This window comes from Engystomops pustulosus, chromosome 3 (assembly GCF_040894005.1).
Source record: "Engystomops pustulosus chromosome 3, aEngPut4.maternal, whole genome shotgun sequence".
Classification (NCBI taxonomy): Eukaryota; Metazoa; Chordata; class Amphibia; order Anura; family Leptodactylidae; genus Engystomops; species Engystomops pustulosus.
Window position 1 is genome coordinate 172,357,011 of NC_092413.1, and position 22,675 is coordinate 172,379,685.

A 22,675-nucleotide genomic window follows, 5' to 3' on the forward strand; every position below is an offset into this window, starting at 1 on the left:
CTGGTTCGTAACTGTAGCCCAGAGACATCAGAGGGATGGACTGAAGCGTGTGGGCTTGGAAAAAGATTCAGGAGCTGAGGATTGATTTTGAATTCCTGCCCTAGCAGGAGCTTAGCGTGGGAGTCAGGTAAAATACATTATATGATTAAAGCAAACCTATACTACTAACAAACATGACAAAAGCAACTATGCAATTGTCATGTTATAAGCTTTGGGAACATGTGCATGGTTAAATGGGGGTTGTGGTGACGGGTTCCCTCTAGCTAAATGGATCTACAATGGTTATTATAGTTTTCAAATTAACGATCTAGTGTCCAACCTGTATGTAGAGCAAATGAATATACTGGCACAAAAAGTCATGAAAAAAGCTGTTACCAAATTAAGCCGTAACTGAAGAGCTTCGTGCATCATCTGCCGGGCTTTCACATCATCCTGGTATTTCTCTTCTCTCCAGTTACTTAGAATCTAAGTTTGAAATGAAGCACAAATAGTTACAGAAGTCCTCAGAAAACAATGGAACAAAGACCTACTGTAGGCAGATATTGGAGACGTTACACAAATTGAAGTCAGGTTCTGTTGTCGCTGTATATATATTGTATGTGCATGGTTATATCCAATATATACTATAGAGAAATGGAAAGCAAAACTAGTCTGGTGTACACCACCAATATGAGATGCAGTTTATCTACAAGCAGAAGAAAGGGAAAGATGAAAAAAAATAAAACTTTATTAAATATTTAGTATATTAAAATAGAGATTTGTCTTTTACATAAGGTTTTTTTTTATTATTTTTCACAACACTCGTACAACACCCATCTTTCCCCTTCTAAACATACGCGATTATTTCCTACGCAATTTTACCCCTATTTTATGTATGTGTAATTCCTTGTTGTACTTTATGTGTGTTTGTGTACGCATGTCCTGGATCTGCCTCAGGCCTCAGCGTCTGCACCCCCCAAATTGTGTTGCATGAAAGCCAGTGCAGCTGCGCCAAAAAAAGGGTTGTGTGGGCACAATCGCAACGCACTCTTTTCTTAAATACCTGTGCATTTTACCATTGAAGAACGGGCACAGTCCTTGTAGCTAAGCGGCACAAATCCTTAGTAAACGTGCCCTATTATCTGAACATTGGTAATGTATTGTTATACCCAGACCCCGGGTCTGCAGATGACTAGTTGTTGGTGTGTGGCAGGTCAGGCAAACACAAAGTTGAATATGTGATTGCTGAAATACTTTCTGATTTACTGTGGCCCTTTAATAATGCCGTTTCCTTCCTTGTGATATCTCCATACACCTTTTGGCCCTTCCTGACTTCACAATGCTCAGGCCTGTAACCCGCTGCTGATGTTACAGTATTGCAAAGGGCTAGGTGAGGTTTGGTTATGATCCTTAGACTGGTTTTGGGGAGATGATCTCAGAGGTGTGGAGACTTTTGTAGATGAACCTCTCCTGCTCTTCCAGATGATGACAGAGCTGCTTAGTTGCTGCCCGGACCAGACTGTCTCCAACTGAAGAGACTTACATGCTGACTGCTGACTTACATGGTCCTCATATAACTTACAACCCCTCATAAGTGCTAGAACTTTCCACTTGTATTCTCTGTATACTGTGTTTACTAATCATCTTTGCAGGTTTTTCGCTTAAAGAAACTTTTAATTACAAATGCCAGTGCAGGCAGTCCTCGGGTTACATACCCAATAGGTTCCATAGGTGTGTTCTTAAGTTGAATTTGTATGCAAGTCAAAACTGTATAGTTTATAATGGTAATTTCAGACAAAATTTTTTTTTTGCCCGAGTGATAATTGGAGTTTCAAAATTTTTTGTTGAAATGGGACCAAGGATTATCAATAAAGCCTCATTGCAGACACGTTACAGCTGATCAGTGCAGTCTGGGACTATAGTAACATCCAGAGAGCTTCACCAGAGGTCACAGGGGGCAGAGAGGGATATCTATAACTAGGGGTCTACTGTAAGTTGGGTGTCCTAAAGTAGGGGACTGCCTTTACATTGTCCAGTATAAAGTAAAATTCCAATTATTTAACATTATAAAACAGCATAAATCCAGAAATATGGCACAGAAGAGCAGCGGGGGAGAATACGGCACTACTCTAAGGGGCTGCAACATAGCAGTTGGGCTCCGGAGACCAGTGACCATAAAAATGGAGTGGATGGAGGTATCTACACCATTAATAGATATCATGCAGGACAGAGAGGAAAAATGATATATGACACACTACAAACTGAGTGGCCCTGAGACTATAGAGCTGAGTGAATACTAAGTCAGGTGTAAGTCAGGGGTGTATAGCTGCACCCTGGGAACAGTAACTATTACTGTAACAGACATGGAAACACAGTTTTGGTGTATTTGTAGGTGTGTGCATGTGTTTTACACAGGCATTGGCCAAAAACTGCTTCAGGCACATTTGTTTTAAGCTAAACCTTGTCTTGTATTGTTTAGGCTTGTTCATGCTTCTAAGGGATAGCACATGAGCTTTTCACTGTCTGATAGCAGATAACTGGACTAAACCAGGAATAACTCTGCATTAAGCAATGGTCCTTATATCCATAACCCCCATTTTTATGCCGTTTGTATATTTTGTAAATGTACAGTATGAGCTTAATGCAATTTATATAAATTCTAATTAGTATGGATTAACTATAAGCGGCGGAGAGTTTTCACTGTACGTATCAGTACAGGCGGTCCCCTACTTAAGGACACCCGACTTACAGACAACCCATAGTTACAGACGGACCCCTCTGCCCACTGTGACCTCTGGTGAAGTTCTCTGGATGCTTTAAAATAGTCCCAGATTGCAATAATCAGCTTAAAATTGTCTGCAATGAAGCTTTATTGATAATTCTTGGTCCTATTACAGCAAAAAAATTTGAAACTCCAATTGTCACTGGGGCAAAAGAAAAAAAATTGTCGGGAACTACAATGATAAAATATACAGTTTCGACTTACATACAAATTCAACTTAAGAACAAACCTACAGTCCCTATCTTGTATGTAACCCGGGGACTGCCTGTATTTCTAGTAACGATACATTGGCTTTATTCCATTATTTCAGTAGCTTTCATAGAATGTGCTGTGATGGTATCTGTAGGAGAGGAAACAGCTGGCGCCTGCTTGAAATATTTGTCTAATTCTGTACAAACCGTAATGTGACGTATATACACAGTGCCACCTACTGGCCACATTGTAGAATACACAGAATTATTTTATTTTGAAAAATAAAGTACTAAAAAGAAACGGGCGAGAAGCTAGCTGCTATTTTACAAATCAATAATCAGAGCCCCCCCAAGTACTGTAGGTGGGCTGACTGTTTGTGCTGCAAATTGTTTGCTATCTGCAAAGTGCACATGTCTGTGTGTATGAGGACTTAGATATGTAGTGCACGATTTTTTTAAATCATGATTTTGTGATATTCTTTTACAAGGTGTCTGTTTTATATGTTTGTATATGTACAATTGCTTGTGGCCTATCAAACATTTTACTAATATACTTTGTTACTTGGATGAATTGGTTACATTTGAAATCCTTACCAAATTAAAGATAAGGTGAGATATGGGCACATCTGTATAAAGAAGACAACTCTGTTCTCTCTGTAGTGACCTGGTCACTGCAGATCCGCTTGCATTTACTTGAATGGGAGCTGAGCCGGTTTCCTCAGCTTGGCTACCACACAGAGAAGTGTGATGGGGGTGGGGTGACCTAGGATGGCAGGGGTGTGGAGTCAGTCAGAGGGGATTGAAGCGAGTCCATGTAATGAGCCATAACCAGGTGCAATATTGAGGCCTTGTGTCAGTGACTGGAAGGTCATCATTAGCTTGAACTCCCAGGCTGTCCTTTTTCTGTTATCCTGAGGGTACATTCAGACGCCCGTCCATGGGGACGTATATGCGGCCGCAAGTTTGCAGCTGTTCTGTTAGTTGTCTCTCCTGTATTGGCTTTGCACACTGGAGTCGATCTCAGACTCTTTATTCATCAAGTTGCCATTACACATGTCACAATACTAGTGTCTGACTACCAACAAGTCTGACTACATGCTTTACTGTACACACACAGAAGTAGTGAGGCCCCTAGAGGCCAGAACAGCACATAACATATTGCTACATACTTTGTCTTTTAAATGGAACAATAAATTATAAGAAAACTGTTAAACATGAAACAATTAAAAAAAACGTAATCAGCCTATTTAGGTATAATACTTGAGGTGGGCTGGCTTTTTTTTTATCATCCTGCCAGCTCGTGTATGCCAGAACAGAATATAATATATTGCTATAGCGGCCGCATATACATCCCCATAGACGGTAATGGCGGGCCGGAGGCAGTACGGTGCCACACATGTGCCATATACCGGGAAAAGATAGAGCCTACTCTATCTTTTAGCAAGTGTGTGTCCGTGCACCTCCTCCTCTCCAGTGCATGGCGGTATGCCCGCCGTGTGAATACACCCTTAAAGACACCGTTCAGTATTAGGACCATTAATTCTTTCTCGCTGTGGCCTGGTCTAGAAAAGTGCTTTCCCACAGGTTTGTCCATCCCCTCGCTTATGGTGTGTCTGTGAGAATTCATCCTGCTCAGAAGTTTTTGTTGAGTCTCCCCAATGTATATGTTATTTGTGTGACGCCTCATGCACATTATCAAGTACACAACATTGGAGGATCTACAGGAGAATGTTTCCTGGATTTTATAGTCCTGCTGTGTCTTTGGGATGTTAACTGTACTTGATGATAGAAACTCGGCACAAGTCTTCCATTTTTTGTTGTTGCAGGGAAAGAGCGCGTCTGTGTTGGTGGTGAGAGGGCACTTCTAACCAGAAGATACCACATACTTGGTGGCTATGTGTAGGCAAGGAACGGTAGGTCTGTGGGAATATGTCCTTATGGCATAGAGATCTGTTGCAATATTCTTCAAGATTTTCATTTGTGGGTTGTACATGACCACTAGGGGCACTCTGCACTTGTCCTCTTCTTGTTTGAAATCCAGGAGGCTGCTACTTGGAATCCTTCTAGCTCTGTGGATCTGTGTATCTATAACCAGTGGGTGATACCCCTGTTGTAAGAATGTTCTTCTTAGTGATAGAAGGTGTTGTTCTCTATCCTAACTCTCTGAGCAGATCCGGATGTATCTCAGAGCTTGGCTGTAAACAATGGATTTCTTGATATGTTTTGGATGAAAACTGTTTCACTTTTGACATGTGGGTTTTTGATAAATTGTAGTTTATATGATATTGTCCTTAATGCATATGGTTGTGTCCAGAAAATCTACCTTAGATTTAGAGAAGTCCAGGGAGAGTTTTATGTTAGGATAGAATTTTTTAAAACTTCTGTGGAAAGAACAGTTCATCCTCAGATCCTGACCAGATAATAGGAAGGTCATCAATGTAGCGGAAGTATGCTAGAGGTTTAGTGGTGCAGGTTGTTAGAAACGCATCCTATAATTTGGCCATGAACAGGTTGGGACATTCTGCTCCCCATGGCACTCCACATACATTGCAAGTAAATGTCCTCACCAAAGGATAAATATTTGTGATCTACTACAAACCGGATAAGCTGTAGGAGAGGTTCTGTGTAGTATTTTTCATCCCCAACACACAAAATAAGTATAAAATCCCGGGCACATTCTCCTGTAGATCCTCCAATCTTGTGTACTTGATAATGTGCATGAGGTGTCGCAAAAATAATATATACATTGGGAAGACTCAACAAAAACTTCAGAGCAGGATGAATTCTTCTAGACACACCATAAGTGAGGGGATGGACACCCCTGTGGGAAAACACTTTTCTAGACCAGTCCACAGCAAAAAGGTCCTAATACTGAAAGGTGACTTTAAGGATAACAGAGAAAGGAAAACCTGGGGGTTCAAGCTGATGATGACCTTCCAGTCACTGACACAAGGCCTCAATATTGCACCTGGGCTTAAGGCTCATTACATGGACTGACTTCAATCCCCACAAGAGACTGACTCCAGACCACTGCCATACTAGGCCACCCCTCCCCCATCACCCTTCTTTGTGTAACATAACCTCCAGTTTTATTGCCCGGCTGATCTTAATTGTGTCTCACCATATGTACTTATCATCTTAGTGTAACATCCCTCAAATGTGTTTTTCTCTCAGTGCTACATTTGTATCCATGCCTGAAGAAGGGGCCTGTGTGCCCTGAAAGCTTGCACCAAATTTTTCTGGTTAGCCAATAAAGGTATCATTCCTTAAGCACTTTTGTAGTTTTTGCACAAAACTATTTATATCAGATGTCTGAGCAGTGAGGAGAGTGAGAGACTCCATCTTAGAGCACATGTCAGCTCCAGTGAACAGAGGAGTGAGTAGCTCCTGCATATCTGGCAGTGTATAACCTTCCAGTGGACCAGCTCTCCATAACTCAAACTGATTTGCACAACATTCCCTCGGTATAATCCCTGCATCACTACCACGGGCTTCCCCATCCATCACCAAGGGATTCATCCTACAGATACTCAGGGTTGCCCCAGGGAGAACCAGTACATCAGCCTCTCCCTCCTTATTTCTTTCACACACCACCTGCTGGAGACCTGCCAGGCTATAGGACAGCCCTCCGGTCCCCATACCAAGCACCGTGACCACAGCGTGCCCAAGGCCGCACTAGCCAGCCACTCCGGTATTCTGGGCCCGGCTGCCTCCAGGCCCCAAGAAAAGGCTAGGCCCCGGTGATGTTGCAGATGGTAGAAGCGTTTTTTTAATATAAATTCCCAGGATAACCGACCTGATTGACTTGGTTCTGCAGAGATGTAAGTAGTCCTTCCCTCTGTTCATCTTGTCCTTTTAAGCAGGTGAGCACCAATGATAGGAATGGATGCTGGCTTAGCAAAGACATGCTTCATGGAAGATACAAAAGAGTTATTCAATATGCCTTATTAATATTCTGTATCTGTACAGTACAGAAATTAAGGAAACATTGCATGCAATATGTAGATCAAAGGAAAATATTTTAACCTTTATTGCCAGGAGAGCTTACAATCGATTACATTACTATGATGAATTCAAAAATAAGGTTCACATGAACCAGCTATTTATTTATCTTCAGTGTCTGTGTTCTTATATCACACATAATACAACAATTCTCACGGCATCTCCGTACATCAGGATAGAAAAGAGAATGTCAGGGCTACTTACCTTTTTTGCTTTTGCCGATCTCGTTCTTTCTTTGAAGATGACCCCAAGTGCTGTCCCTTCTCCAGCTCTTCCCCTGCTGCCTTCAGCACTCTGCCTTGGACTGAGGTAGGTAATTTAGCAATTAAAGGTGCCACAAGCCAGACACCCCTACGTTCAGAAGAGCTGCAGCCAAAAAGTAACATAACATCACTTATTCAAACCCGTAATCCATGATAAAATGTATTATTCAAGTTGATGAATTTACAGATTCTTTATCTAAGTCTGGTTAGATTCATTTATATTCCACGCGTCACTGTCCTGCTTACTGAGTAAATGTCTTTTTTCCAGTCCTTTGGCTATATCTGATAAGTCACAGTTCCATTTATGTCTGGGATTATTGCGCATATAATCACAATTGAAAAAAAACACCAGCAATTGTGACAACTCTGAGACAGTCCAAAAGATATCAAATAGGAGAATAAGGGAGAACTACTGTTACACCAACAACAGGAGTCCTTCTGCTTTTCTCTTTTGGGTTATCGCTGGAATCCGTGGAACCAGGACCAACAGGTGTCGTGGTATCAGGATGTTGTTACATCATTTACTGGAATTCAGATCAGGGATTAAAGCAGCAGCCACTGTGGTATCATAAAATGCCCCTGTAATCTGTAATCTGTGATATAATCCTAAAAAGAAAGAAGCTAATTTCTCAAAACTTCTATTTGATCATTTGACTTTTTTTTAAATTTGCCATGGAATTGGCACATTTCTTATGGTAAGACTGGAAGATTGTGGAAGTTCTATCCGACCTCCATGAGTCCTTTCTTCCATGGTCTGACACGGAAGCTCTAAAAGATTAGCTGCCCTACTGGAAGCCCTGACTCAGTCAGGGGTGAACTGGATCCTTTAGCACCCAGACTTCCAGAAGGGGATATGCTCATTGAGAACTGCAGCCCCGGCTCTCCACAAATGGGAGGACCCAGTTCCCCCAGACCGATTCAGGAATGCTGGGGGAGTCTCCTCACACTGCTGTCCTCATAGTGCTCTGCATTAAATTTTTCCACTTTCCTTCTTTTGCTCTGAATTTTCTAGAGAGTTATAGGTTTAAAACTACAGCAGTAACTCATAGCGTTACGACATCACCAAAATGGAAAACACTTTAACAAATAAAAAACACGTTCTCTTGTAACATTATTAAAATATAATTAAAATATATGAAAACACTATTACAACATAATTACAAATATGACACGGTAGATGACATTATTTTATGTTTTAACATCACTTATAAAACAACTTAAGAAACAGCTATTTCTTATGGCTGGATCTCTGCAATGTAACTGCACCACCTGTATCACGGAGAGATTTCTCTGCTGCGCCCCTCTCCAAATCAGTGATACAATATCTGTGTCTAAAGGCTTTTGTCAGGTCTTTACTTTTGGTGGGTCGTCACTAGCGAATCAGTATTGCTGAAGCTTCACTGAATTTTTCTCAACCTATTCAGTCCAAACCAATGTTGCTTTAATCGGCCCTGAAAATTGGCACATGACATCCTCTAGTTCTCTTAAAGATGGAATTTTTTTATTGGAAAATTTATTGTTAATTTTCAGAAAAACACTAATAACAGAGCCTTGAAATCATCCACTGATATCGATGAACATTTTTTGTGGATTCATTAGACTTCTATCATCAAAATATATACAAGATTTGTCCAAAGCAAATCACTGAACTGTACTGAATCCATAAATCAAAAAATCGATTTTCTCATCTTTAATCCATACATATGGGGTAGAAACCATACCTTTTGGACGACATTCAAAAAATTTTAATGGACCAATGATATAAAAGAAAAAAAATGGACCTGAGGTTCTGTGCACATTATAAAGCCATGGTCCATTGTTTTCTGCCTGTGTGTCGTCCCGAGAGAGGTCGGTCTGCACCTCATGGGCAGTAATAGGACCTGCAATTTCTGCGGTTGTGGCTCACAAGCAACAGTAAAATCTGTTTGCATGAGGCCTAAAAATTGTACAATTCCCTGTAAGACCACAACTTACCTGAGGAAGGCTGACTTCACACTATGCCTTGTGTTGTTTGTCTCCGCATGTGCTGCACAGCTTGCATTGAAGAGACCCCCGGCAGGATTACTGGGGCTGCTGTTCAGATCGGCGGACTGCTGGAAAACTTCTATGGTGGCCTTTGCAATATTATCCAGAAGTGCATTCATCTCCGTCACCGAGCTGGAGGCCTGGAAATGCATGACAAGAATGGTTTAATAATGCTGCTTTCTGAAAAATCTAAGTAATAAAAAGTCATGATCTCTATTACATACAATGTTATGTGGAGTCTAGAGATAAAGTACTAACAGGTTCCTTCATGCATTGCTTGATCATCAGCTGAATCTCCAGCCACGACTGCCTGAGCGTCCACTGGTCGAGGTTCTAGTAAATGGAGAAGACACAAACCATTATTCGCAGTGCAGACTGTGATGTAATATACCAATCCCCACACAGTTAGTAGTTGTAGCTTGTGTATTACTTTTCCATATTGGAATTGGTAGCATTACACTGCATGTTGGATCCAATCAATGGGCATCTATGGGGAATCTATGTGTGGATAACTTTTGAACTACAAGAGATATAAAAAATCTGCTTGCAGAAATTGACTACCGACCAAATTCTGCTTTTCTATGATATACTACATCACCATCTTCCCATTGGGTAAACTGGCGGCCATGTTCTGAACATAGCCTAAAAGATTACTCTCTCGCCTATTAGTTGTTGGGGTATTAAGATGTAATTTTCCCTTTAATATCTGAAATAAAAGGGTGTCCTGGGACTTTTGATTTGTCTTGTATAATATCAACACAAAATCTCATCTATATGGTGCAAAAGATGCGGCTTTCAACCTTTCAGCCATTAAAGGAGATGAGTAGCTAATCCTTAACGATTACATGTCATTAATATTACTGGTCACTTCAAATAGGACAGAAGAGATAGCTCCTGCACATCCACCACTGTAATACCTGTAAGATATGCTTAATATGGAGCCTCTGGATGTTGTCTCCCTCAACTGAATTATTTACACCATGCGGATAACAGATCAATTGTAGAAGTTTCCGGGCTTGTTTATTTGAGAGGACGGGGTCCAAGATCAGGTCTTTATCAGTACAAAGTCTTTCCGGTTCCTTCAAACAGTGGTCTCCAACCCATTCCTACACCACAAGGAAAGATAAATGGTCACAATCTAGGGGAATCGTTCTCAGCTCCAAAAGATGCAGGGATTAGAAGTTTTGGTTTCCATGTACCTGTTGGCATATCGTTCTCAGCACATACTTGGCATATTCGCTCAGACTCGCTGTCTCAATAACAATTGGTTTTCCAGATGATTGTGGAGTTGATTGAGACTCCGGCATCGTTTCCTCTGATGCTTGTTCTGTTATATCAGCCTTAATGTGTCTGGAAGAGCTGATATTACTATTACCAATGTCAGCGTCTCCTACAAAATAAAATGGAATTAAGACAAACGAGTTTACATATAACCACTAGATGGCAGCTTGTACATTCATTATGGCTCTCCTGCAGCGTAGGAAGACCACACTGTGTTGTCCTACAAGGTCCGTGGTCCATTGTGCACTAAGAGGTTATGTCAGTGATGGCTACGTAAATAACTACTGAAGAAGACAGACTTTACCTTCTGCTGTATCGTATGCACATCGCTATTGTGTTGTGCCAAACATATTCCTACAGTCAAAAGCATATAAAAATACAGAACCAAAGGTCCAATTAGTCTATGTAAAAGGGGTTGTCCACTTTCAGCTAAATAATTTAGTTATATAATTTTGCAGTATACTTTCTGTATCAATTCCTCACAGTTTTCTAGATCTCTGCTTATTGATAGAATTAGCTGATTCTAGAGGAAGCTTCATTGTTTACTTCCTGTGGACACAAAAACGGTCTCTGGTCATGTGATGTCACACAGGTGCACAGCTCATCATAATACTGTACAATGAAAATCCCAAATGTCTTGAATACTGACTGGGTTTATTCTAATTTTAACAGACAAAATTGCAAACGGGCATATTTAAAATGATTTCTGTCTGATTACTCTCTGTGTTATAACGAGCTGTGCACCTCTGTGACATCATATAACCAGGAATAGTTTTTTGTCCACAGGTAGTAAACAATAAATCTTCCTATGGGATGACAACAAGAGGAGATCTAGAAAACACTTGGGAATTCATAAAGAATGTATATTGGAAAATTGTATAAGTCATTATGCAAATAATATCAATTATTTCCTGAAAGTGGGCAATTCCTTTAAATGTCCGACTATAGCTCTGTACTGAAGTCATAAAATGGACTTTTACAATTTTGTTGATCAACATGTAAACTGTTAATATACAAATGTACAAATATTTTGGTGTTTAAAGGTAACTAGTTATTTATTTCATAGCATCACATTTCAGAAGTGAACAGAGCCTATTCACTGGTTATAATGTGAATATTATAATACCCTCAAGTACAATATAACTTGATACAACATATTGTAACTAGCAACCATTGTAAATTATATAGGGAAATGCCTTATTAGAACATACCCAGCATTAAGATGGCTTTGAGGACTGCAAACACAGCTCCCACTTCAATGCTGTTCTGGGCAGCTGCCAAAAGATGTCTGTCACATGAAGAGCATAATCCAGGTGCTAGTTTCTCTACAAAGAAAAACTATTTTCAGGAAAACACGTTGTGGGAGATTTATAAAAAAAAAATAGTTTGATTAGACAGTCTAATACAACCACAGATGTATCACTGTATCAAATGCTGGATGATAAGTCTATCATATTATTTGAGATTACACCAGGAAACTACATTATTTTTGGTGAACAGGCTTTTTCCAGGAAAGTCTGATAACAGTCAGACTCCCTCATCAAATGTGGCACAATTTTTTTGGGCCCAAATTTCTACAAAATTCTATTGTAGACAGCTTGATAAATTTCCCTGTTACTTCCATCAACCATAGAAGGTCACTTAATTTGTTGTCTCCAGGTCCTAGGAGGCGCTTATAGGCAAACGTGTTTTTCTAATCCCCCAGAACTTCTGGCTTGGTGCCATGCCGAAAACCTGAAGTACTGGAGTTGTGAGACATGGGAACTGCAGAAGGATATGTACAGTGGGGCACATTTACTAAGAAGGACAGAAACTGCACTAAAAGTTCTCTTTCCCTGTATAATGCTGGGTGCGACCGAATCATTAAGAACGTGCGCCAGAAATCAGGAATCTGTCGCTTACCCGCAGTGTTCTGACAGAGTTCACAAACTTTTTTCGGTGCACCTTTAACATAGGTATTGCAACACAATTTGCATGTTAAATATGGCGCTTGGCGAGACTTAGGGTCACAAGGTCCAACAGATATGCGGGGGAAAGCCCTTAGCAAAATGTGCCCCAGTATGTTTTCTTTTGTTCCCCTTCCATGCCCTTTCACCTAGGCTTTTCCCAGATTACTGATAAACCCCATTAAGGGGGTCTGTTAGGGGATAATAGTATATGAATAATGCAGATGGAACTTATTCACCTCGTTATGTCACATTGGGGCACATTTACTAAGTGTCCGAACGCCGCACTTTCATCAGGTTTCGCGATTATTTCCGTTTTATTATTTCCGGCTTGCATGCGACAGAAATCGGGGGGCGCGGATGTCGGACAACCGCAGAATTTAAAAACGGAATTGTGCACCAGGAAGGAGCAGGTGAACTCCGGCGGACCTTGGCGCAGAAGCGACGGATGCAGGAACTCGGGCACACGATCTTAGTGAATCGCAACAGACCCGAATCCTCGGGTCGGGATCGCAACAGGACAGGGTAAGTAAATCTGCCCCATTATGTTGGGAAATCACCACATACGTATGAGCGAAATTAAAGAACTACTCCAGTCAATACGAATTCTATGAATAATACACGGTACAGGGTCTGTTTTATGGGGTCTGTTCTCGGTTTACAGGAGAACTTCTATCTTGTTTGGTGCACATGACCTCGCACCCATAGTGCACTGAAATGCTCATTTACATATAAATTAAATGAGGATCACTCTTCACTCAGGGTACGGATTTTCACAAGAAAGGCATAGTTATGATTCAGAACACTTCACCTGCAAGACCACATTGGAGAACATGGGAAGGTCATTCAGGTCCCTTCTCAGAAGCATCAGCTCTTTTATTAGAAGCAGGCACATGCCTTAGGGCTCCTAAGTGTGCAAAAACATAAAAGCAACTAGTGTGCTGCTGCCCTGGAGCCGAGTTTAGGAAAACTAATTACAATTACAAATAGAGCCTGTAGAGACGGAAATCTGCCAAAACAGATGATAAAGGCGACATTGTTGTCCAAAATGCTGGCACTTCTCAAGCGCATACATGGAATGATTTCTCGTGAAAGTTCTTCTCCAATAATAGATAAAAAGTTGGCAACCAGGCATAGACTTAACAAGAGAAATTATTATCAAATGCACCTTGAATTAATTAATTTTAAAATAAAATCATAGGGCTTTTTCAAACCGGCGCACCATTTTTGCAACTAAGCGCCAAACTAGCCATGCAGCAAAAATAACCATGTTTCCCCCATTTATCTTACCAATCTAGATGTTTTGCTGCGCCTAATAATATTCATCACTTGCAACTTTTCATTCAGGCGCAAAAACACTCCAGCCCGAAGGTGGCGTTAACTGAGAAGTAAGCACTGAGCCCCTGTGCAGAGCAACTTATCCCCAGCAGCAGAGCTCAGCCAGACACTGCAGACAGGAGCTGCAGAATCTATTTACAGTTCATTACCTTCTATTTACAAAACATTCTGCTAAATCCTCAGCTCACACCAAGAGAGAAGAGAAGTTTGCAGAATTTTGCAGATACTACAGACAAGTGTCCCCTGTGTAGCAGGATGATCAGCACCAAGTTCCAGGAGAACCCACGGCTGAGGAGGTAACTGGGTGCTGGGTGTCACACACCTGGGTGCTGCTGTGAGTATTTTCTTCATTCTGGGTGTGGGAGAGAAGCAGAGAGGAGCTTGTAGGAGGGTCACATGTAAGAGCCCAAATCTAACATTGCACCTATATTGCGCCTAAACTGCACCTAAACTGTGTTAAAGTACAGAGATTAATAAGAGGCAGGAACTTATCCTATCACAGATGGTAGTAGATTGTGATAATTCTGGCACAACAGTGCACCAGAATTTAGGTACAACTACTACACTACTACACATGTATCACAAAAGTGATACATGTGGATCATAGTCTTTAATGGGTCAAATTTGCTTTTCAATAATACGCCATGGAGGTGTAATTGAACTAAGATTTGGAGACTCTGGTAGGCTAGCCATTCCATCATGGCTCGGAGGTTTATCTTCTTTAGAAAGTTTTAATAGTTTCAGGCGAGGGACATCTGTACAATGACTAATTTTTATGCTATTGGCATTATACATCAGCTATACTTAGGGATTCACCCAACCCCCTGACATTTCAAAATTGGAAAGTGTCAGCATCATAAGGGGAAGATAAGTGGAAAAACTACAGGAGATGTCAGTGTGCAAAGCACATATTATATATTGCTATACCTAGTACAGACATCATAATAAAAACCTGTACAATCTGTCTCATACATGTGAGGGCCATGACAAGTGGAAAAGATAAATGTGGCTCCTGATCATACACCTGTCCACTGCTCTCAGGTTTGTCTCCATCGTTTCAAGTCATAAAAAACCTACTAAACATGTCGTGAGCCTGAAACATTAACTACCATCTAACACAAGTGCATTTTATTTTACTGGGGATGTCATAAAATAGAAAAATCGACAGCAATAGAAAAGTATAACTTGTCACTTGCACATATACAGACGTCTCCATGATAAGTGAAGTTCTTTCCTTTCAGTAATGCACATGTTTGGGACTAAATCTCTTAAAGGGAATGTGTCATTATATTTGGGGCCAATAAACCAGCAGCATTGTGTTTATGCAACTGGGACTAAGAACCTCAAAACTACTGACTCCAGTCCTGTATTCTGCAGAGGTTAATTATTTTAATCTGCCAGGGAACCGTCACAACTTCAGTACAGGGATAGAGCGAGAAATGTAAACCTTCCCCAGCAATAAGAGCACACGGCACAAGTCAGGGAGGAGGCATGACTCGTCTTTGGAACAATAAACTTTGTAAATCCATAAAAAACTCCCATGGATGAGCTCTGCTGATGTAAGCACTGCTTTATGGGCTCTTAAACTGGTAAAGGTTTCCCTTTAAACAACATGAGTAAAACTGTTAAATAGAGATGTGCTAATCTATTTGTCGATTCATATATTTGGTCCGAATTTGGTGATTTTTAGGCACCAAATTGAATCTGAATATTTTCAGAATAATTTCAGTCTTGTATATATGATAAAAAACAGAAGTCTGATCTATCCATTAAAATATCCATTGGTTTCTAGTTCGGCTTCCGTTATTATTGTTTAAGCGACAAATGAAAACATTTATTAAATATTTCTGAGAGGAGATGGGATTATTTGAATTTAATTTTGAAAAACCTGTGTTTTAGAGGACTAAAGGGAATTATATACCAATTATCAGAACAGTTAAAGCAGCATCAGTTCATACCAAATAGTTGGGGACCTGAATCGAATCTTTAAAAAAATTTTGCAAAGCTTCAGCAAAGATGCATCACTGCAGTGGAGGGGGGTCAATTGACATGGTCGTATCTTTGGCTCTATAGTGCCTAGAGATATATTTCTAGAAAAGAAAAGACTCTGATCTTTCAAGACTGCATTAGGATTGTAGTTCTGAGAGCCAGATATATAGACAGTGAAAGTGAAATCTGAGTTTGAAATAAAAAATCCTGCCCTTTTCTTTAACTGCAATTCTTATTTTTTATAAACATGTTTCTGGGTACTACAGAACACATGATCTGGAGTGACATTTACCCTTCAGCCTCTACACTCTCAATCTCAAAAAAATCACCGGCCACTTTATTAGGTACACCTGTCCAACTGCTCGTTAACACTTAATTTCTAATCAGCCAATCACATGGCGGCAATCAGTGCATTTAGGCATGTGGACATGGTCAAGACAATCTCCTACAGTTCAAACCGAGCATCAGTATGGGGAAGAAAGGTGATTTGAGTTCCTTTGAACGTGGCATGGTTGTTGGTGCCAGAAGGGCTGGTCTGAGTATTTCAGAAACTGCTGATCTACTGGGATTTTCACGCACAACCATCTCTAGGGTTTACAGAGAATGATCCGAAAAAGAAAAAACATCCAGTGAGCGGCAGTTCTGTGGGCGGAAATGCCTTGTTGATGCCAGAGGTCAGAGGAGAATGGGCAGACTGGTTTGAGCTAATAGAAAGGCAACAGTGACTCAAATCGCCACCCGTTACAACCAAGGTAGGCAGAAGAGCATCTCTGAACGCACATTACGTCGAACTTTGAGGCAGATGGGCTACAGCAGCAGAAGATCACACCGGGTGCCACTCCTTTCAGCTAAGAACAGGAAACTGAGGCTACAATTTGCACAAGCTCATCGAAATTGGACAGTAGAAGATTGGAAAAATGTTGCCTGGTCTGATGAGTCTCGATTTCTGCTGAGACATTCGGATGGTAGGGTCAGAATTTGGCGTCAACAACATGAAAGCATGGATCCATCCTGCCTTGTATCAACGGTTCAGGCTGGTGGTGGTGGTGTCATGGTGTGGGGAATATTTTCTTGGCACTCTTTGGGCCCCTTGGTACCAATTGAGCATCGTTGCAACGCCACAGTCCACCTGAGTATTGTTGCTGACCATGTCCATCCCTTTATGACCACAATGTACCCAACATCTGATGGCTACTTTCAGCAGGATAACGCGCCATGTCATAAAGCTGGAATCATCTCAGACTGGTTTCTTGAACATGACAATGAGTTCACTGTACTCAAATGGCCTCCACAGTCACCAGATCTCAATCCAATAGAGCATCTTTGGAATGTGGTGGAACGGGAGATTCGCATCATGGATGTGCAGCCGAAAAATCTGCGGCAACTGTGTGATGCCATCATGTCAATATGGACCAAAATCTCTGAGGAATGCTTCCAGAACCTTGTTGAATCTATGCCACGAAGAATTGAGGCAGTTCTGAAGGCAAAAGGGGGTCCAACCCGTTACTAGCATGGTGTACCTAAAAAAGTGGCCGGTGAGTGTAGATATATATATAAAAAATGGGTGAGAGTTTACAAACAAGAAGTAATGCTAAAAATGATTTTCTTCCCTACCTGAGGATGCTGCTAGTTTAGTCGTGTAAAACCCAATTACACTGTCCTTTTAATACTTTTAAATTAATCTACCAGCTTTTCCAGAGAGGCAGAAAATTGACAGATGAACATGTGACTGGTATGTATAATATAATGGCATGTATAATGTGCCGCAGTTCTCTTAGAGGTAGGAAAAAGTCTGTAATATATGTATGTATTTTCGATAACAGTTCTACTATACTAAAAGAATTTGTAAAACCCAATAATATTTACCACCTGTGGCTCCACATGTGCTGATTTGTGGGGTTCTCAGGAGATGTAAAAGGAGGCGGCAGGTCATTCTGGCACCAGGTTCAGCATCTGGGTCCCCACAGGCTATAATAATAATAATAATAATAAAACATAAAGCTATAATTAGGAATGTTAGTATTCTACTAAGGTGATCATCAATAGCAATGTATCATTTTACCAATAAGTCGATAGTACAGAATAAATCTCATTATGTATATAGAGTCGTTTACATATTTGGATGTATTTTTATGGAAGTTTGGTAAATATTACTCTCTTCTGGTAAGCACAGCAACATGTAACCACTTAGTATATTACAAGATTAATAGCAGCATTAAAGAGTGTGTGGTTTTTGTGGGGGAAAGTGACCTTTACACACACAGCTGCTGGAACTGAGTTGTCTAAAATACATGGATAAAATTAAAGTGATAAAGCTTGTGATATAACTTATTTCATATGCTGCATAGTAAATAGGGTACAGTTACTTATGTCATTTTCTGCTGTAAATAACATCTAAAATTTTGATAGTCTCCCCACATAAAAAGTGTAGGGGGCATGTGCTTTGCACAGGATGAAGAAAGGGGTTAGACTTTTTGGAATAATAATTTAGTACATAATACTGCCATTGTTTTGTGTTCTGCCACACAGACAGCTAGCGATGCATCATAGTTATTAGGATGCACACACCTCATAATTGTGGACTATCTGATACCTAGAGAGGACCGCCACATGAAATGCCCCAGCAGAGTATTATGCACCTACAAGAAAGATTGAGCACATGCGCGGAGAGCTGTGAAGAACATATACTGGACTGTTGACCATTTATAGTAAAATTATTTAATGTAAAACTTAACAAATATATAAACTTATGGGGGCCTCCAATTTTCATGCAGCCCAGGCCCCCGGCAGCCTTAATCTGCCCCTGTGAAGATTATTCTGTTTATAGATTGTGGTGTCATCAACCTTAAGCCCAGATGCTACCTGCAGCCAGTAGAGATGGAAGAGCAACATGCTGGACCACGTCCTCCAGTGAAAAGCAATGCCGTGCTATTAGAACAGCCACAAAAGTGGCCAAAGAATCATGGAATGAGAGGTCACTAACCTAGAAGAGAAGAGCAAAGTCAGGATGGAGAGGAATTCCAAATGGATTTTTATCACTGAAAAATCAAGAATAACAGGGCTACAATGATCATGTATGGTAAATACTCTCATATGATTGTTAGCATAAAATAGAACTTAAAGGGTTCGCCCACTTTTCCTCAAGTTTTTTGTAATGTGTGTATATATGTTGGGGCAGGATATGAGGTAATTTACCATTATACATCTATTAATAGTCCTGCTCCGCTTTCTTGATATGTGAAGTGAAACCTCCTGTCTTTTACCTCATCAGCCGGACATTCCTGATCATAATATGTCTGCAGATGGAGGGTCATATGATCTCTAACTGTCCATGAACAATGGTCCTGCCCAGACCTATATCTTATATTCATAATGAGATCACATGATGAGATCACACGATCCTCCATCTGTGGCCATTTTTTGGACAGGAATGTCCGGCTGATGAGGTAAAAGACAGGAGGCTTCACTTCACATATAAAGAAAGCGGAGCAGAACTATTAATTTTTTATTATAATTACAATAATTTAAATTTTTTTTAATTTTCCTAAATTACCTGATATCTTGCCCCCCACACTTACACACACATTACAAAAAATCATAAGGTGAAGTGGCCAACACCTTAAACTTTACAAAGAAACAATCGATGGATCTGGGGTCATAAACTGACATAACCACTTGCTCTTAAGATCTTCTTATTAAAGTAAATGCATATGCTTTTTGAATGCATTTCAATATATAAAAGGGCACAGTGGGGCACTTTTATATAATCGTAAATGCTAGCTTATTGATAGCACTTGCGATTATTTAGCTTAATCCTCCACCTTCACACCAATGAGGCGTGAAAGAGGTGAAGGGTGGGCGCAGCGGGCCATGTGGAGGGCGCGGCCGGCGACTTTTCACATGTGCAGGGCCTGGCATAGAAATAAACACTGTGCAAGACCCCGCTGGATACATCAAGAGGCTGTGCAAGAGCAGCGACAGGGCCATCATACCGGCACACTTATGATATTTGCCCCAGTATCTCTATGACTGAACAACCCTTGTTATCCACCTATTACTTTCACTCTTACAACTTAAGTTAAATATTTATCTTTTTCTTCAACAGATTTACTGAATTTACTGTGGTTTATGTTTAAGAAGAAAACATTAAAGGGAACCTGTCACCAGAATGTTCATTTTCTAACACTGCCAGGTTCCCAAATTTTCCCATGCTTTACAGTGAGCATAGCTCTCAGTGCAAGCGCAAGGAATTTCGTGAGTTGACATCAGCAGGAGATGGGATCAGGAGAGAGCCTGTGGGAGAGAGACGGAGGGCCTGGAGCGTGTAAGAAGGGAGGAGGTATCCAGGAGACGATGGATGTTTAGGTTTGAAATGCCTCCCTTCCCCGGCAGTCGATTCTGGCAGGGAGCCAGGTAAGTTTAAGTAATTTATTATAAAAGAACTATACTATTTTGAAACTTGACAAAAGCAGCTTTAGAATTATTATTATTATTATTATTATTATTGAGGTGTATAAACTACTTACTCCTACATGAAAAAGTGTAAAATACAGTTCCTCAGTATTACAGCAAAGTGGACCCAGGCTATGCCTTTATTATATGTTATTTGGACTCTGTCTGAATATGCTTTTGCAAGTTAAAGGGTTTTTAACCCTTTACTTCACAATTTTACTCAGTTTTATTGCTGTTTTAGCTCCTATCACTCAGTGATGGTCAGTGTAAGATTCCAGGGTGTGGGCGGGGACTCTCTTAGCAGACACATTATGCTCCATCTAGTTCTGTGAGCTGACAATGTGGTTAGGTTATCAGGGTAAAATGTTTATATTTACTTTAATTTACCTTCTGAACATTGTACTAGTATCTGACACATAGAAAGAGAGATGAGAAAGATGTTGAGATCCATGAGATTCCTATTACACACAATGACAGTCAGCTCTCCAAAATCTATTCCACAGACAAGTTTCTTATATGTACTCAGGATAACAAAATAACACATTCTCTAATTCACTGTTATTAACAAAAATACAGCATTTCACAGATATAAGTCAAACCTGTCACTATCAGTCCTGGTGTACACAATTTCATTGCCCCCTAGACATGATCCTGTAACTTCTGACTTAGGGTCGGGGAAGCCATCTTGGCTTTCTGTGTGATGGCCTGTAGGTAAGTCTCTCTTTCTCTCACAACTCTCTTCTCTTTGCTCTCACAACTCTAGCCCCACCCCCTGCAGTCCATTACAGAGCTCACTCACTAACACATACACTGAGGTTCTGCCAATAGTGATGGGAATTCTTCTTAGTGAGCCAGCTCTTCTGGCTCCTGAAGGGCTCTCTATTACATGTATAACAGGGAGCTGCTGGCCAGTCAGTCACACCACACCACTTTTAACCCAATTTTATCAGGGTAAAGGGGGTGTGGTGAACGATTTAAGGGCAAGGTTTAGTGAGCTATCGGCTCACTGAGGTAATCCGGCTCACGTTGTTTATGCAAATGACTCACTTATTTGTGCTGGCTCATTCATGAATGACCCATCACTATTGCCCACAGCAGCAGCATGAGGAGAACTACAAGCTACAGACACATCAGTTCTTTGTATGGGGAGGAAGGCACAGCAGATCTATGTGTTGTGGAATACCAGAGAGGTAGGAGAGCTGACTGTGTGTAATATGCATCTCAAGTATCTCATAATCTCTGATCTGTCTCATCTCTCTTTCTATGTGTCAGATACTAGTACAATGTTCACAAGGTAAATGAAAGTGTATATAAACCTGTACCCTCATAATCTAACCACATTGTCAGCACACAGTACTAGATGGCTCATAATGGGGCTTATTTGCTAAGGGTCCCGCAGCCGCATTTCCATCAGGTTTTCCAACTTACAATGACCATCACTGAGTAATAGGAGCTAAAACAGCAATAAAACTGAGTAAACTTGTGAAGTAAAGGGTTAAAAATAATCTTTATTGTAATAACATCACCAGGGGATTACTAGGAACTTATATGTTATGGTTTTTATTAGGCAATCACATGGGGTGGTAAAGATGTTTCACCCAATGGATGGAGATGGAGGCAGACAGCTCCAGCCATAGTGTTGTGGCCATCCTGACTCACTGCAGTGAGCAAGGACTGGAAATACACAGTGGATGGAGTTTTCCATGTTGCAGTGATATACCAGTACCTTAGCTTATCAGTCTACATAGTTGATTACTTCTGCCCTAGTAGAAGTGGTAATATGATTTCAGATTGGGATGTGGGAAGACAATACATTAGTAAAATGACACTTACATCCACACTGCAGAGTAAATCATTGAAGCCCCATACATGATTGGAGGAACAGCATAGGGCCTTCAGCACTCCCAGCCATTCTGAGCTCAATATTGTACAGCAGGCGGTAAGCTCAGCACACAGATTAGATATATCATTGATCCTATAGAGATAAGACTTTACATTAGCGCTTACTGGACAATAGGCAGCAGGAAATTGATTTCACAAATCAATGTTATAGGAAGGTCACTTATTAACAGAACAGTGTAAGAGCATATTCACAACACATTAAATAGGGAATAATTGGGGCATTGAGTTCAATGGGTGACAAATAGAAAAAAAAATTTGCAGGCGAGATCCGGTCTAACTCTACAACTATAAGAGCCTGCATTGTACTTATCTGAACATACAGGTTTTTAGCTTATCTTATTTTTGGAACTGTTTCTTGCCAAGTATTATTGGATTCAATGCCTAAGATACAAGCTGAGTTAATAAGATCACTTTTCCTGGAATGAAACACAATAAATTCATTGAGAATTCTGGCAAGATGAACCCAAATCAGGCACAGGCCAGTATCTGAGTGCTGTTTATAATTAACTCTATAATGTAGGGTGT

The 22,675-nt window shown here is 40.6% G+C and overlaps 1 protein-coding gene across 5 annotated transcripts in view; it reads right to left on the reverse strand.

Moving 5' to 3' along the window:
• The window catches only part of MED12L (mediator complex subunit 12L), a 300,992-nt gene that overhangs the window by 49,940 nt on the left and 228,377 nt on the right, over positions 1–22,675 (reverse strand). For 4 of the 5 annotated variants that reach the window (XM_072142994.1, XM_072142992.1, XM_072142993.1 and 1 more), the window contains exons 23-33: positions 22,082–22,223; positions 18,659–18,779; positions 17,663–17,764; positions 11,735–11,848; positions 10,442–10,632; positions 10,160–10,348; positions 9,501–9,575; positions 9,192–9,382; positions 7,159–7,320; positions 6,749–6,860; positions 376–465 (exon numbers count right to left, since the gene is read on the reverse strand). In XM_072142994.1, coding sequence (XP_071999095.1) covers positions 376–465; positions 6,749–6,860; positions 7,159–7,320; positions 9,192–9,382; positions 9,501–9,575; positions 10,160–10,348; positions 10,442–10,632; positions 11,735–11,848; positions 17,663–17,764; positions 18,659–18,779; positions 22,082–22,223 — 1,489 coding nt within the window. The remainder of the gene's footprint in view (positions 1–375; positions 466–6,748; positions 6,861–7,158; positions 7,321–9,191; positions 9,383–9,500; positions 9,576–10,159; positions 10,349–10,441; positions 10,633–11,734; positions 11,849–17,662; positions 17,765–18,658; positions 18,780–22,081; positions 22,224–22,675) is intronic. The other variant, XM_072142991.1, reaches the window with a different exon arrangement.